The sequence below is a fragment of the Lates calcarifer genome, linkage group LG1 (genome assembly GCF_001640805.2).
Source record: "Lates calcarifer isolate ASB-BC8 linkage group LG1, TLL_Latcal_v3, whole genome shotgun sequence".
Classification (NCBI taxonomy): Eukaryota; Metazoa; Chordata; class Actinopteri; family Centropomidae; genus Lates; species Lates calcarifer.
Genome location: NC_066833.1, coordinates 23,495,528 through 23,513,202, shown reverse-complemented (window position 1 = coordinate 23,513,202; position 17,675 = coordinate 23,495,528). Strand labels below are relative to the sequence as shown.

Below are 17,675 nucleotides of genomic sequence, written 5' to 3'. Positions count from 1 at the left end.
AACTGACAGAACAGCCCTGTAGCTAATTTTCTTTGCATGCAGATAATGGGGATACATTATTTTAATTGCATCCTGAGTTGTAGACATTCAAGCCTGTGTATTTTACAAGACTTAACAAGACCAGTACAAGTATCTATGAGAACACTGATACACCAAAATGTGACTTTTCTGCCATGGAGTTGGTTTGTGTATAGATATAAGATTACTGGGAATAATATTTATGTTATTTGATTAACTTATTTTTTCTATTGCCTTTTTGTAAAGTTAAATTACTCTGGTAATTTGCAGCATGTTTATTTCAAGATAAGGATCTAAAGATGTAATCCACACAAAACCCCTCACAAAATTTTATGGAATGCCTTTCTGTCCTCAGATGAACTAATAGAATCTCTTACAACCCATCAAAGGTCACCAAACAGCACCGAGCGGTGCAGAAGCGATGGCTTGGAGGCGATCACATGTGTGATGTAATGCTGCTTGCATCACACTGTATCTCCCCCAGCTGATGACAGTCAGGCCTGTTTCCCCTGCCAGCACATCCCAGCTGCTATGAGGCAACGTAGTCTGCCAGGCACAATACGGCGCGTCAACCCCTTAACAATGGAGGACTTGTGCTCCCTGGATGGCATCATTGTCACAGTTTCTTTTCTTTCTTTTTTTTTTTTTTTTTTTTTTTTTTTGAGGGAGGGCTTTGTGAGTTGTTGTTGTTGTTTTTTTTGTTATTGCTGTTTTAGCTACATGTCTCTTCTAGGTTAGCCAGTTATTAACCCTTGCATTGTCGGCTGGGAGACAATAGAGAGACGATGCACAGCGCATACACAGACTAGATGTGGGTCGTGGGAAGACGAAGGGGTATGATGGTGTTGTGGGATTGAATCTGTATTTTAGTGATGTCAAACCAGGTCAGAACACAGTCAGACACAGTATGCCAAGCTGACGTCCTTCTCAAGGATAAACTAGAGCTGGAAACGTCACTTGGACTTATTTTGAGCCTATGTCACTTTACAGAAAGAAACACAAAATAATAGGTCAATTCATAATATAAATAGAAATAAATTCTAACCCTGGCCAGTTCAACACATGCTCAACACATGCTTGGTCTGGTATGACCAGTGACTTCAAGAAAAGTATAAATAAATGTAACTGAGCAACTTTCCTGACTTTAAGACATTTTCCTACTTAGAGATATTGTTGTACTACATTTCAGCATTTATCATTACGGATGCCCCCTTAATTAGGACTAATTAGGAAACTTGACTTGGATGCCTCTTGACTATTTTAATTAAGAATTGTTTGCCCTCAGAATCTACATTTTATCACGACTTGGGTCTTATTTTGTACTTTGACTACTAAGTACAATACTCAGACCAAAAAATACACACAGTCTGACAGTAGGATTACAGTGTTATCATAATTGATGAATGAGAGATAAAACTACATGTTGTTCCTTTAAACAATTCCATCCTGTTATTCAAGTGAGGCTTGATCATAATGATGATGAGCTGTGTCTTAATGGAGCAGTGAGTGTTGATTTGTGGTCTCAACTTGCTGTTTAATTATGGGTGTGTTAATACTCCGCAGAGAGTCTTCTAACAATTTGAGTAAGAGCCACTCTGCCATGTAAACAGGTGCCTTGTTAATGATACTGGTGACTGCCTCGGGCCAAAATGTTTGCAGACTCTCTTCAATTAAATGGTTCATTACAACTTGGGAAAAATATGCCCACGAGTGTGAACTTTGAGGCTTTTTAAGTTAAACATGCATCCATACCTCTTTACCTTGTTATATATAATCTGTATAGGCCAAAACTGTTACTTATATTTCTGTTTCACATAATGCTTTCTGTAGTTTGAAAAATAGTCAATAGATATTATTGTGTTCAATTCAGGGTTTAAGTTAGAAATTTAGTCACGTTGAATGTCAGGTGAGAGATAGGGTTAAAATAAATGAACAGAGCTGTGGGAAACCTGCATGAATCCAACATGTATAGAGAAGCCACATATGTAACTTTCCCATCAAGTCTTCCAAATTAAACAGTAACACATGCTGCATGTCCATGACCCCTAGAATGACAAATAGAAGTGTTTTCTCCCAGTCAGCAGGAGGACATTATTTGTCTTTGCCCTCCAGTTACATTTACTACTACATGACGTGACAACACTTTGGTTAAGGTTTCGCTAAGTTCAGCCACAAAAACATTTGGCTGGTTCAGTTTTGGGAAACAATCAAGATCAAGATCCTTTTTTTAAAATAACTGAACATCAGCCTTCTGTGTTGAGCATTTTGTTGACTTCATCGACCACCCGACTTTTGCGTTTGTTACTGTCATTATCAACCACAACATTAAAACCACTAACAGGTGAAGTGAAAAACATTGATCATTTCATTACAACACAAGATTCTGCTGGAAAACCTTTGGTCCTGACATTCCCACCCCACAACCCACAGGACCCAAAGGATTTGCTGCCAATGTCTCGGTGCCACCACAGGACACCCTCAGAGGTACTGTGTCTATGCCCCAAAGGGTCAGAATTGCTTTGGCAGCACAAGAAAGACCTACACAATATTAGGCAGGTCCCACAGATGCTGGATCAGACTGGGATCTGGGGAGTTTGGAGGCCAGGCCAGCACCTTGGGCTTGTTCCCTTGTTCCTCAAGACATTTCTGAGCAGTTTTTGTGGTATGGTGGGAGCACTGTCCTACTGGGGGAGGCCCCTTCCATTGGGGAGTGTCGTTGTAATAGGGGTGTGTGCTTGGTGTATGACAATGTTTAAGTGGGTGGTACATCTCAAAATAACATCCTGATGGATGTGAGCACCCAAGGTTTCCCAGTAGAACATTGTATTGTAACTTATTCACTTCACCTGTCAGTGGTTTTAATGTAGCTGATCAGTGTAAACATGATCAGAGCTGATAAAAAGTCCAGTCAGATCCACTTGAGCATTAAGCATATTGACACAGACCTTAGACCTGCTGTTGCACACTCCACCCAGTCAGACTGAATAGAATTTGGAACCAGCCCAGCTCAAGTCCCAGATCAGGTCTCACTTGCCAGGCACTGAATGGACCTGCAGACCCTTGTAGAAGAGTATTTGTCCTTTTTTAGTCTTTCTGCCTCACACATGTGTTGTCACAAAGTAACTCCTGCTCTGTCCCCCCTTTCTCCCCCCTGCTCCCCTGATGTAGAGTTAAAGTCATAATCCCCCTCCCACTCACCCCTCCACCTCACCAGGTCCCTTGAGCTTTGCCCGTCCTCATTAGCAGGTATTTTTCCCATGTTTGTTAATTGTGTCCTGCTTTTTGCACCACCTGCCCCTCCTCCTCACTCTTCCTCTTTTTGCCTCCACCTCCCTCTCTTTCTCCTCTTCCTCTCGTCTCCCTCTCCCTCTCTCTCTCTCTATTGCCTCCCCTGCTCATCTGTGCACTCTAACAGACACTAATTGTCATCATAAGGATGCGTTCGCTGTCACAACTGGAGAACAGACTGTGGACCGACAGCGTGCAGCCTGGCTCCTCTGGCCCCTGGAGGCCTCTGCACCGGTGTCTGGGGGGCCCAAAGGACCTTGGCAGGCAGGAAACCTCCCTCTGCAAGTGTAGCTAATGAAGACAGGATGAGAATTTTACCTGGCTGAGAGAGAGAGGGAGGTAGTGAACTCAACAAGGGCAAACTGGGAATTAACTGTAAATGAGAGTAAGGACAGATAGGAACAGTGGCTGCTAACGACATACAACTCTATGTGTTTATAACACAGTACTGCAGTAACAGAACATCAACCCAGCATCCCACTTGTGATGATTTCATTACTCATTCTTTGTCATGCTAATCATACAACTTTGAAAATAAGACAAAATCATAATTTTCAAACTTGTGCTCACCCATCTTTGCCCTAGTTAATATCTCTGCGCTTACGCTTTCATTTCTTCTTATTCATTTCTTTAAATTTAGAAAACTATTGTTCCACACTCGCATCACATTGCACACTGTATTTAATGTCTGTTTGTTTCAGGACTTAATTTATCATGAGGCTGAGTGAAATATGTATGTAACTATGATGCCATATTTTTATGAGAGGAACAATACATCAGAGTGAAATATTCTTTAGGTCTTCTGCATTGTTTTAAATACATTTTCCCCACCTGATGGGAATTCAGAAACTTGACAAGGTAAAATCTGTAATATCTTGCTTTTTTCCACAAAAATGTAATTTTTTTTAAATGTAATCTTGAAAAATATACATGTAATGTAATGATTATTCATTTCTGTTGTATTGATCCTGTCATGACCCATCCCCGGGATGATTTTTAGTTCTTCTTTTATTTTGGTATTCCTCCCTCTTGTGTCTCCTGTGATTTAGTACTTCCTGTTTTATTTTGTTGCTTTTCTTGGTTTCTGTTATGTTCTTTACTTTTTGTCTTTGTCTCTTTCCTGCCTCGTTTTCGGTCCCACCTGTGTCCCATCAGTAATTATCCCCTGTGTGTATATATATAGTCTTGTCTTTTCCCTGGTGAGTTGTCTGATTGTTGTGCCTTATGGAGTTTGTCTGCATGCTGTTTGTGGTTTTTTGTGGATCCCTTGTGTTTTCTTTACAACCCTGTCTCTTGGATGTTGTGGACTTTTGGACTTTTTTTTTCACTTGCCTCACCATCTCAGTAAGCTTTTGTTCTCATTTTGTTTGTGGCTTTAATTGAAATTAATCTTCAAAATGTTCCAGTCTGCATCTGGGTTCTCACTCCTGTGTACCCTCATCCTAAAAGTAACAAATTGCTTCAGTTATATACATGCCTTGCAGTTACCCAGATTTTGTTCATGGTCCCAGTCACCTGATTCTCCACCTGCTCACCTGTTACCCATTCCCAATCAGTCACAGTACTTATGCTGCCCCAGTTTCCACTCCTTGCCAGATTGTCTCAAGTTCCATTGCCGCCTGTAGGCCTGTTGTCTTGCCCAAGGGTCAGACAACCTCTTTGACCTTCCCTCAGCCTGGTCCTTTGTGTTTGCCCTCCTTCTATCTTTATCAAAGGGGAACTTTTTGTTTTTATTTTATCTCTGAGTCTTTGAGTTAAACCAAATTACGGAGTTGTCACATGCCATTTTTATCACAATATTTATTTATTTTTTTTTAGATTAAAATAAACCAATGTGAAATTAAATCTCCACATATAGTTCTTTATAACCACATGGTGGAAATGAATTTTTCTGCTTGTCTTCTCCTGTGGTACATGCTCCCTGTGTACTTGTCATCACTTTTACTGTCGCTTCACATACAACAGATTCTGTAACACATTCTGTATCACAAAAGTGTGCAACCCTGAACCCACTGATTAAATTATTCAAAAACTAACTGAGATGCAGCTTAAGTGTTTTTAGTTTGCTTAGAGTTAATTATTTGAAATACTGAAGTATCCCTCAATGAATGTGTGTTTGTATGTCCATGCGCATGTTTGTGTCTTTGTGCAAGCAAGCATGTGTCTCCACACATGCACATGTTAGTGTATGTGTGTGTGTGCGCTTGTCTGCAAGTGGGAATTTGTGCTTTGTGGCATGTGTGCCCTCAGCATGGGGCAGTGGCGGGCCCCGTGCCGGCCAGCTGGAGGCTCAATCTGTTGAGGGGGTCCACTGCTCGGTGGTAGGAGGTCGGCTGGACCCGCAACGACGCCCCGACCGTTCGCCCCCGGCCTCCCCTCTGACCAGGACGTGCAGCTTGGCAGACCCAGCCAGGGTCTGACAGCTCCGCACAAACCCAATCCACAAGACACCATGAAGGAGGAGGAGAAACGGGAGGAGGAGGGGGAGGTGGGCTGGACACACAAGAGAGGATTTAGGTGATAGGAGGGGATGTGGAGGTGGCAGCAACTTTGGGAAGGGAGGGGAAGGGGGGCAGACTGATCATAGCAAGGCAGCAAAAACAGCAGCAGAGCAAAAAAGAAAAGGGAGAAAGGTGAAGAAAAGGGGGGCTGTAAGGGAAGAGATTGAAATAGGAATGAAAGTTCAATGAACACAGAGAAGACAAAAAAAAAAAAAAAAGACTGGTGTTCTGTGCAGGGGGTACCCCGCCTCTCACCCAGTGTCAGCTGGGATAGGCTCCAGAATGAATGAATGAATGAATATAATCATTTTAGTAAATTGTGGTGATTCAGGTGTGATCAGAACTTTGTATTAACTCATGTCAGTTTAGCCAAGTCACACAAGTGTAGCTGGGGCTAAAGTCACTGTCCACTCAAAATGTACACGCAATCCACAGGTACAACATTGTCCTAATTATAGCTTTTTACAGAGTTTAGAATTTTAATGTTTAGTTAAAGTTTATTTTCTTTTGTTTAGGGTCAAATTTAATTGATGGGATCTTTTATTATTATGTCTTTTTTTCAACAACGGACATGATTATTGATTTCAGGAAGTTGGAGTACACACAGTTATTGAGGGAACTGTGGTTGAGTTGGTGGAGAGTTGCAAATATTTAGATGCTATTTTTGACAATAGGTTATCAGGATAATGTAGATGCCATCAAGCTCAGCTCCCTGATCTGTATGATCGGAGAGCTGTACTGACAAGCCCCTGCAGAGGGAATTTGCGCCTCTACCTTAAGGTAGAAGATATAGATGTAGTTCCAACTTATGGGACTATAAGATTCAAAGTCTCCTTTGTTTGTACTGAGATTGGTAGACTGAATTTGCAAAAATTAATCTGCTGAGTAGATTTAGTTTTTTTTACTTTCCGCAATGTGGCCCTTTCGTCTTTCCTTTTTGTACATTAAATGATCCTGCATTGTACTGCACTGTATTGTTGTCCCTTGTATGTTGCCTTTTATGTTGTATTTTCTGATAGAATGACTGTAGCTGTAACCAAATTTCCCCTACTTGACTCCTTAATAAGTCGTGTTTTTATGAACTTGCCTAAAGGGCCTTTTCCCTGAGCTTTGTCCACATCATTTTGTTGTGTAGGCATGTGTGTGTTTTGCTTCTCTCTGTGTGTCTCTACCAGACTGGTTCTCGGCTCTCTGTGACAGTTTGATGCAGGGCACCGGGGTTACATCTGAGGGAGTGTTTTTAGCGGTCACCAGTCTACAGAGGGGACGCTAGCTGGCACCATCTGGTCATGAGATCCAACGTTTATCTGGCACAGTCTTGGCCAGTGTCCATACCTGCTTGTTTTACACACACGCATACACACACAAATACACACATACACTCCTACCTTACCAACAGTGGACTGCTGGGCTATGCTGATAAAGTGTGAACCTTTTTTCCTGCTCATTTTGGGAAAAAAAACAAGAAAACTAAGAAAGAAATGCTAAATTTAAGGTCTCCTTCTTTTTCTTTCATAATATGTTCTATTTTTGTGTGTTTCTTTTAAAAAGGATTTGATTTTGATCCTCCACACTCCAGAAACAGCAAGGATCTGAACCTGGCACTTCACCTCTGGCTTCTTAAGTTCACAAATGAATCCACCATGCTGTTGATTGCAATTGGAACTTCTCTCTCACCTTGCAGTCTTCACTTTTGGTGTTTTCCCTCAAAATTAACCAAGTTACAGATGGATTTCGCCAGAGACACTTGAGTTCCATTTCTTAGGGTCCTTTAAGTCTTTCATCTGGGTGCGGGACATCAAAATTCAGTCCTCATTAGGATCAATACCCACACCACTGTGGGCCAATGCTGATGCCAGTATCAGAGGACATCCAAAATTTTGATACACTGGTCTAGTCAGTGTGTAACATCTGGGAGGTCCACTGTTGGATGGGTACACGAGCACATAGACACATACACACATGCACACGTTCTGGGGGTCATGCTACCCTAAACGACAGGCTGAGAGCAGATGTCCGTCAACCCTCCCAGTCCTGTTAATTAAGCAGCATCGCAAACACCAACGAGGCAACTGACATGCAACCAACACATGCGTGTTCACTGACACACACACACACACTCACACACACACACACACACACACACACTTACCTCTTTATTGCCCTCCAGTAAGAACAAACAGCCGTTGGACTGTCCAAGCATGTACATAATGCTGTGTGTGTGTGTGTGTGTGTGTGTGTGCGCTGGCACACGTGTGTGTGCGATCTGACAGTCATGACTCTGACATGAAGAGTTTAAAATATTGATGTGATCACTTAAGTTTAGCAAGAATTTTAATTGATTACTGTTCCCTAGATGGTAATGGCCATTTTCCTTCTCAGTAGAGATTAGTGATGACTTCTTATTGAGGCTACTTAACTGGCAGAAAAGAGATAGATAGAACAGAGTGGTTTTTATTTTATTGTCTTTGACCAAACATAAAGGTTCATGCATATATTTTATTTACACATTTAGCGTGTTCACATATTCAGCAGTATCATTTACGTAAACAGGCTGATGTCATCTTGAATACATTCATTCATTTCTATTTGGTTATTAACTCATTCACTGCCTGAAGCCTTTCTCAGTGACCTGATTCTCCCCCCACGCCCAGCACCTGCTCACCTGTTCCCATTCCCTTAGTAGCTCCTAGTGTACATATACCAGTCCACTTCCACCTGGACTCTGCCAGATCTTCTATTCTGTCATCTCAGCTGAAGCTGTCCAGCTGTTTTTTGTATTTACTGGTTTTTGACCTCTTGCGTGTTTTTGGACTTTGCATTGCATTCCTGCCCGTTACTGACCACTGCCTGACTTCACCCCTTATCTAAACCTTTACCTGCATTTCCCTCAAATTGTGGATGAGTGTGTAATTGATAACTTTCCATCTGTGTCTCTGAGTCGTGTATTTGAGTCTTGTGTGTCTGAAATTCTTGTCAGAGTCATTGGTGGAAACATGTGCTAGGGTCTGTTTCACAAAAGCAGTTTGTGAGCACTGCGTGTTGTCGGGCTGGCAGCCTTTGTGGGTGATTGTGGCATCATATCAGGGCTATTGAAGGGCCTTAGTGTTTCCCCCTCCATTGTCATCACAGTGGGTGATGGGGTGAAGTAAGGGATTGTGTGATCCAATGAAGCGTGCTGTTATCGGAGACTTCAGCCCCGGTCATGAAGCTGACATCACCCTATTGCCCAGTTTGGTGCTGCATGATGCACAACAGGTCAGTGAGGATGGGAGGGAGAACCCACAAATCACTGCAAAGCTGGTGCTGTCAATGATCAAATCTACCTCTGTTAGGCCTGGCTTTTCTGAAAAGTAATTTCTGTGTAGCAAATGAGGGCATATTAACCACTGATTCATATTAAATGAGCTTTGTTTATTTCAGATCTGTTACCCTTTGGGCAGAGCTGTACATTGGACACTTAAGACTTGGACTAGTCACAAAATGAGAATTTCAGACCTGACTTGGACTTGATTGGTTGACTTAACTCTCTAAAGACTTGACTTGAAGCCAAAATATTCAAAGCTTTGGCCCAGTAAAATCTTAGAACAATAAAAGATTAGATTAGATTAGGACAGCAGTAGGTAGGCCTTGCATGGCTGCATAGCTGGAGTATGTTATTGGACCTGTGTGCTGAGTGTAAAAAGTTTAAGTGTTGTACTCTAAGTCTCAAAATTCAGAAACTTGAAAGATGTGGCTCTTAGATATCATTTGAATTAGGAAAGTCTGACATATTTGGTATCTGAGGTTTGAACACAATTCAACATGAAAAAACCACGGACAGATACTTGAGAGTTTAAGAAGTTAAATTATTAGAATTATGCAGAAACATGCACAGAATATATTTTTTTAGCTGCTTAGGATCTCTTCACCTGATGGAAAACTACAGGTTTTTGTCAACCAGATTTTATGTCCCTGCCAACCACTGTGGGTCTGTGGGGGTTCTCATGAAGCAGAACAGATGCCTCCCACATTTCAGTGTAAAATGAAAGCTCCCTGTGGTTTCCTCAAATCTCAGTCTAAATGTATGCCTCAGAGGAATAAGATGATATCACACCTGCACTGATGTATCTGTGGTGCTTTACTGGAGAGAAACAACACAGAGACACAGGGTGGTGAAAACAAAAAGTTTTATTGTCCTGACAATCCAAGCTGGTTCCTGAAATGGAACTCTTGTGCCCTCTACTGGTGAAAGGCCAGAAGCTGTGCTTGGTCCATTAGACACCAGCAGTGTCCAATCAGAACGCTTAATTCCAAATTAAATGTAAAGTACTTTAATCAGTGTTAAAGAAAAATGTCAAACTTACCTACAGACAAGCATACAACTGTCTTGGAGGCAGCTGAAACAAGTAGTCACCCAAACTCTCTCATTTCATCACCTTTTAAGTTGATATGGTGAACATTTTTGCCAACAGTTGCTTATTTACACATCTAGCAGTTACAGAGGAATATTATCATTCTTTTTGAGTCATGTTTCTGTCCATCCCTGATGAATGTAAGGCCAGTATTCCCTCTCCTTTAGCTCTATTTAGGAATTTATGAGGGAAATATCTGGTTCTTTAGCTGCTGGATGCTCCACTTTGTTCACCAGCTGGTTGCTAACTGTGTCTATCTGTTGTTTAGGTGCTCAGCAGGTGCTTTGCCTGCTGCAGTCAAAATGAATGAGCTGAAACTCACGATAAAGCTCAGTGAGGCCAAGCAGAGCTACACTGTCAGGTAATAATTCTCCATAGGTTCATCATGATCCGTGACTCCTCTCTCATTGTCACATTGTTTTCACATTGTCATTTGATATGATGTTGCCATAAACATATTGATTATTGCTACTTTATGTTCATAGATTATGTGTTAGTGGTCTTACTGTAATGTCAGCATGTTTTTTGTATGTTGTGTATGTTGTGTATGTTTTGTATGACTTCTTGTTAAATCTCACACATGAGTGACAAACTAGTTTACTCTCTAGGGATCTATTGTTATTTCATCTAATATTCAATCAAGTCACTGTCTCGGACCAAGTCAGAGAGTGAGCAACTTATAAAAGGAAACACCAAAATCTTATTGTTGCTCCTTGCCAGACAAAGTATACTCAATGTTGTTTGTTGCTTCTCCTCTTTATTCACAACAACACCATACAAAATGAATCACTGAAAAACATGTAGTACCCTTTAACTTTTTAGTAGCACACAGAGGACTGCTGAGTTTAATTATGAAAAGTGAGGACCCTTCCAGAAAGAAATAAAACAGAGGGTTATTTTGAGGTAAGATACAGAAGGGAAACAGTTAGTATGAAACATTGTACCACTGTCTGCTTGGTGACTTGTTGTTAGGGCCTCCTGTATGATGTTGCTGGTGCTGTCGTTTCTCCACGTTTTACTGTGTTGTTAATCTAGTCAGTCCTGTCAAGCAAGCCTCTTAGTGATCGCAGCCGAACAGCTCCAGGGATACCCTTTTCTGCTCAGGCAAGGACTTGGCAGTAACAAACACCATGGTACTCTCAAAGTGGTACAAGTGGTTGCCTGTGATCACTTTAATTCCTGTAGCATCGCACATGGCAGCATCGACCTTCTTCAGCAGGGAAATTGGACGCTCATTGGCTGCGACGCGAGGGCTGGCCTTCAACTCCACATCATAAATCTTCCCCTCTGGAGGACAGCAAGCAGGAAGACACATGAGTGAGTACTGTATATCTTTATTTAAATCTATTTTTTATGGAAAACTCAAGAAAGTTAAGATATCTAAACAGAGGCAATGATCTGGCATGGTCACTCTGCAGAGATTTGGTCATAAATGTAATTTCTGAACCATTTTTGATCTGATGATACACTCACTTATAGTTATTACAGTTCATTCTGAGAGAGCAGGAATGGCAGCAAACATGAACATCATGGTGGCGCTAGAAAAAAGATCTTCACATTTTAACACTTACTTTGACCTGCTAATCACCACATCAGGGTTTATTTAGTTGGTTGTGAATTAACTTATTGGTTTTGCTCAGGTACAGTGATCACAGTCTGTGGTCAGCGAGTTTTCAGTTTGAAATTTTAAAATTTTAAATTGCAGAGTGTCTTTGTAAAACAGAGGACAACCGTAACCCTAACCCTAACAGCTCCTCCATCAGTGGGTCTTTCATCAGCAGCTCAGCTACCAGCAGACTTGTAGTAATCATATTCATGCAGGTGTACAGCATGACCTGACACTTCTCTCTGTTAAACTGCTGATACAGTCATGTGAACTCTGTTTGCTGCTGCATCATCTACCAACCTAACTTTTTACTTACATGGTAACCTTTTGATATTGTTAATTTAACTAAGATTTAATGTTCACATTTTTTATTACAGGGGGATAACTTTTCTAAACAGAGTTCTTGCCTCTCCTGCTTGAATTTTTCAACCCCAAAGAGCAGAAACGTTTATACCAAATTCAACTGTATAGCCATTTCAGAAGGTCTATTCCTCCATGCCCTTGATGGACTGACTGACTGAAATGAACTGTTATAAACTTTTGAAATGAAACTTAAGATGTGTACATTCATACATTTTCTTAACTCTGTTTACTTAACGTCTGGTTTGATCATCAGCCTTGTGTTTTATTTTAGATGCTGACAATGACTTTTACCTTTGATGATGTGAGCAATGTGATGATCCTCGCAGACAAATGCAGCTTCAATGGGACCCTCGATGCCCAGCTCCTCCTTCACAGGCTTAGGGTAACCGTCCAAGGTGGGTGTGGGGCTCTCCAACTTTGTAAAGATATAGGTGGTCATCCTGAGGGGAAAAAATTATAGATTTCTAGCATTGAAGAAGAGATGATGACATGATCAATATGATGCATGTTTGTACTTGTTCTGTAGTTTACCTTGATCATGTAAAGGTGACCCTCATAAGAGAAAACAGCATCCACCTCACTGTGCAGCTCCTTGAAGGCATTCTCAATGGTGTCAGCCTTCAGTGTGTCATTGCCCTCATCTTTACGGAATGAAATGGTGGCCTACAAAACAAGGGAATTGCTTAGAGATGCTGCAAATGGTAACACTTCAAGAAGATGGAAAATGAACACAATCAAATTAATAAACAATTAAAGAATCAAGAATCAAGTACAATACACAGAAGAACACTTTAGACCCAATTTGCACAGAGCTTATAGAGAGTCAAATAGGATCCTACCCATCACTGAAGAGAAGGTCTGTGACAACCTGATCTGGCTAGTGACCAACTGTTGTTGTAACAGGACATATTTTATCTATGTAGCTGGTGTAAAGTAGATTTGTGGCTAATTGCAGAATTGTTGCCAATGTGATTAGTTGTGTATGTTCATCATTCGTGACCAGTTCACAGCTAACCATGTTAACAGAACCATATACTTTTGCAAAAAAAATAAAGATAATAATAACAATAAATGGTCAAAACATACTGAGCATATGGTTGGACAGAAGGGAAAAGGATGGACATTTTGGTCCCTTTTGCCATGAAATCTGGTAATTGCTAGAAGCTGTTGTAACTGTTACAATTCTGAGCAGACTACTGCTGACGACTTTCAAATATGTGACACTGAAAATGTAGGCTAACGGTAGAGTATTCCTTAAATTTAATTCCTTTCACCACTTTTGGACCAAATTATCACATAAAACTTTTAGCATGGCAATAAGAGCTTTTCATTTGTTGTTGACATAATGATGTAGATCAAAGCAATGAGAAATCATTTCTGCATAAGTAGTCTGTTGTTAGATCTCACCTCTGAAGGCATACATGTTTCCAGCATTGTCAGATGTGATGGCATCAAGGTGAACACGACTACAGCGCTCTCTCTCCACGTGGTCGCTATCATCACCTAAAAAAGAGAACAAGCATGTTAAATCTTTCAGCTGTGTCTACAATCAACATGGCTTCCAAACCGATTCATAAGTGGGCCTAAATGGTTTGGAGGTGGTATATTATCATGATTTCATGAATTCTAACACATTTCTAAACAAATGAGACCATTCCTGAGAACACTGCCAGCTCTGAGTGATCTTTAAACTGCATTTAAATGTGCCACAATGTTACAAGGAAATTGGTGGGATTGTTTCATGGTTAAATGTAGAGGAAGGAATGAAAGACCAACTGAAACCTCATATCTAAAAGATTCATCACCTTAAATGAAGGAAAAAACACAAGGAAGATTGAGGATGGAGAGAAATTCATGGTCTCATGACTTTACAGTGATTATTCTAATATATTACATAATTTTGACACCAATATATTATTGGCTTACACACATTTCAGTAATTATTGATTTTTCACTTACTGAACTTTGAACATCTCATGAAGTAGTCGCGGGCCTCTTTGGGGTATCTGCCATGCACCTCACCAGTCTTTGGGTCAAACTTGGAGAACATGTGTCCATGGAAGCAGTAGTAAGTGCTCCATAAAGCGGAAGGCAGATGTGCAGTTTGGCATAGACTTGAACTCTTTCTCATCCACAGCCTTGGTTCTGACATTGTAGTGGTAGATGTCATCCTCTACAGAGAAAAATGACACATGATGTTCAAGATAAATTTTGAGGTTGTTCTTCAGGTGGATTAAGAGATGGAGGATTGGTCTTGAGTCTATGAGGTTCTGAGCATTCAGGTTGTTTAAGGTGCTGATGTCCACACTGGGTGAACAATATAGAACTATTTACGTTATACTTTTACCCTATTTGTAAGGGTTTCTTACAATGAAGTAGGCAAAAAAAAAGTGCACGAACTCTTGAAGAAGATGACCGAGTCTTCGTCACACTCTGGCTTGGGGCACTCTACAGCAGCGTCCAGATGGTCAGGGATTCCAGGGAAGACCTCAGAGATGTCCTTGGGGTAGCCATCCTCCAACTTGTGTTGGTAAAAACTGAACACCTTGTTGTCCTGCATCAAAGCACCACCATGAGCACCAGTTTAAAATGACATGTTGTTATGAATGACCTTACAATATTTGTGCATGGTTGAAGTGGTGCTATATGTTTGCACCATTAAAATACAGAAATCTATGAAATTCTGTAAATATTCTTATACTCTTTGCACACAGAAGACGGAAAACTTGATGCTTACAACCATGTTACCTTGCCAACAAGTTCTTTCTCCACACTACTTTGCTAGAGGTTTATTGGTTTGTCGAGCCATCTCAGTGCTGGCTTTCTAAACTTTCTAACTTTGATTTTGTCTTGTTATCCCCCCTAAACTGCATAATCTTGCATCTGTTTATATGTGAAAAATTTACAGTTTTTCAGTTTAAGCCATAACTTCTATTTAGACTGCACTGATTAAAGCAAAGTGGTTGAATCTAGGACATGAACTTTTGTCACTGAACAGTTAAGTACACTATGATGCACTCAGAAAATACTGAAAACAGTTCATTTCCAAAACAACCCCATACAGTTACATAAAGGCCATTATTGGTATCAGTAGAAATTTTGCGTCACCTGACAACACCTGAGACCATGAATATCTCTAATCTCCAACATGCTCAGGGTCCACTGCAGGGCTTCACCCAATCTGTTAATTTCTAGGAAGAAATATTTATCCAGAAAGATCAGAAGAGTAAAAGACTGGACCATACCAAGAAGAAGAACATGTGGTCGTGGTCGGGGTTGTCTTCGTAGTGCATGCGGAAAGCAGCATCTACGTGGCCCAGGTGGTGATGGTCATCCAATTCGGCAAAGGACCCATTAGACAGCTCTGCTTTGCCATGGAAGCCCTTGAACAGATGGTCACCTGATAGGAAATACAGCAAACAACCCTTAGTTAGAACATTTTTATAACATTTTTTAACGTGAGAACTCAAACTGAACCGTTACATTTAAGTAGGGTATTGAGCCAAAATAGATAACCTGATGAATCCAGTGGTGGGCTGTCACAGCCAGCACGGCCGTCTCTGTTGGCATACTATTACAATCACTGAATTCTATTTTTATATATGTTTTTTTACATTAATACTATATGTATTAAATTGTTCCCAATTGTCTATTCTCTTCATCTCATAGCTTTCATAGGAGGTGAGTAAAATGCATTTTTCCTGTATTTTGTGGTCTATGTTTTTTGTTATTTTATTAGTTGGTATTGATGCATCTGTTGGATATGATGTGTATGGCGCAGCTGTGGCTGAAGTGTTTGGAGACCTATTGAATTGTGTTAATTGGGTTTTTATAGCATTGCTTTAGTAATGGCATTTATTGGCTACGTGACATGCAGATGCAGAGTTCTGTTATACTGGATTTCTATATATTGTTAATGTCTTCTATAGATCATAATGGCAGTATTTAGAGGTGGGTTAATTCAGGTGTGACACCAGTGAAGACTTAGGTGTGAAATGCATGGCCCGCCACCGGATGAATCTGACCCATGATACCTCAATGTGTTGGGACTTACCCTTGAAAAAGTATGGGATTCCCTCTTCGTTCACTGCAACAGCGTCCATCTCAAGGCCTTGACAGCGGTCAAGGACAGCTGCAGAATATCATGTTCATGAGAAATTGGAAAGAACGTTTTGAATCAAGTTTTACAATGAGATGTCAGGCCAAATTAGTGTTGCCAAAATGATTGTGAATACTTTCCATCAACTCACCTGATGCATGTGCTTCTTGCCTGAATGAACAGAAAAGAGAAATGAAATTACTCTCATTGCTCAGTATAAGGCTGCTTCAGATTTAAGATTTAAATCGTGAACAACAGCAAAATTAAAATCAAGAAATGCACTTTTGTCAGCTTAGAATTTAAGAATTTAATTATTGTTGAAAAACTGTGCTGCAAAATGTTCCTGTCTTTTAGCCCTTTTCCCTTCAAAAATTAACCTGATACTGCATTTAAAATATAGTCCAGTGGGTGCAAAATCACTAATACTTTGCATTAATGCTGACAAGTTTCCAAAGTATGCAGCCATTTTTTAAAAATTCTTATTTCTAATATTATTTTACTTCCTTCGGGGCAAGTGTTTCTTTCCTTATACTTGCTTGAGATCAATACTCTGTCTGCAGTGCGAAGTTGAGTTATTGGTGCATGAACTGTTAGACTGCATTGGTAGGCAACAATGAATTATCTGACAGAGGCAAGATTTTTAAGTTCTCCACTGAAAGTAGAGAATTTAAAATCAGTAGCCTGGGAGGCAGAAAAACAACATCTGAAAACTTTACAAGCTGCATTGGTTAATAGTAATATTACTTACGACTGAGCCCATGCCAGAGCCAGCGAGAGACACAGGATGTGGGCAAGCAGCTTCATGGTGAGCAGTCCTCTGGTCCAGAAGAGACTGGAGAGGCCTGGGGAGACAAAAGGTACCCTAACTGCTGCTGCAGCAACCATTTATATTGCAGCCCAGTTTGCGTGACACACGTCATGTTTGGGTACCAAAAGAGGAGGGGTGGGCAATGTACAGACACACCCACAATGTTTGACGTACCCCAGGACTGTGCCCCACAGAGCTCTACCCCCATCACCCCACTGTTCAGACCAGCTACCAGAAACATGAGTCCTGGGGCAGCAGAGATTCATAGAATTCAGTAAGCTCCCTTCGAAAAGCTAATCAATAGTTGTGTATCTTGCCCCTTACAATGTACTATGTCCTAATACATGCATGTTTCATCATATATTTGTCAGTGTCACTGATAGCAGACCAAATAAATCTCAAATTCAGATCAAATTAAAGAATTTCTTGAAGATACGGCAGCTGTTTATGCAGCATTGATTTCCACCATAAACTCTGATGCTGTCACTTTTTAATATTTTGGCAGCAAAGTATATTGAATAAAAAGCAAAAGCATATCTCCATTTTAGATTTAACATTAAATATATCGGTGGCAATAGAAAGACCTGCTGTTAGTACC

The 17,675-nt window shown here is 40.6% G+C and overlaps 1 protein-coding gene across 1 annotated transcript; it reads right to left on the bottom strand.

The window, feature by feature from the left end:
* Positions 1-10,938: 10,938 nt before the first annotated feature.
* hpxa (hemopexin a) lies at positions 10,939-17,165 on the bottom strand. The gene is given in 13 exon segments (XM_018702745.2): positions 10,939-11,488; positions 12,462-12,564; positions 12,566-12,610; positions 12,702-12,818; positions 12,820-12,833; positions 13,578-13,673; positions 14,130-14,241; positions 14,243-14,343; positions 14,571-14,724; positions 15,416-15,570; positions 16,225-16,302; positions 16,421-16,440; positions 17,018-17,165. Coding segments are annotated over 13 exon segments (1,362 nt in total). The 5' UTR covers positions 17,155-17,165; the 3' UTR covers positions 10,939-11,258.
* Between the last annotated feature and the right edge of the window lie 510 nt (positions 17,166-17,675).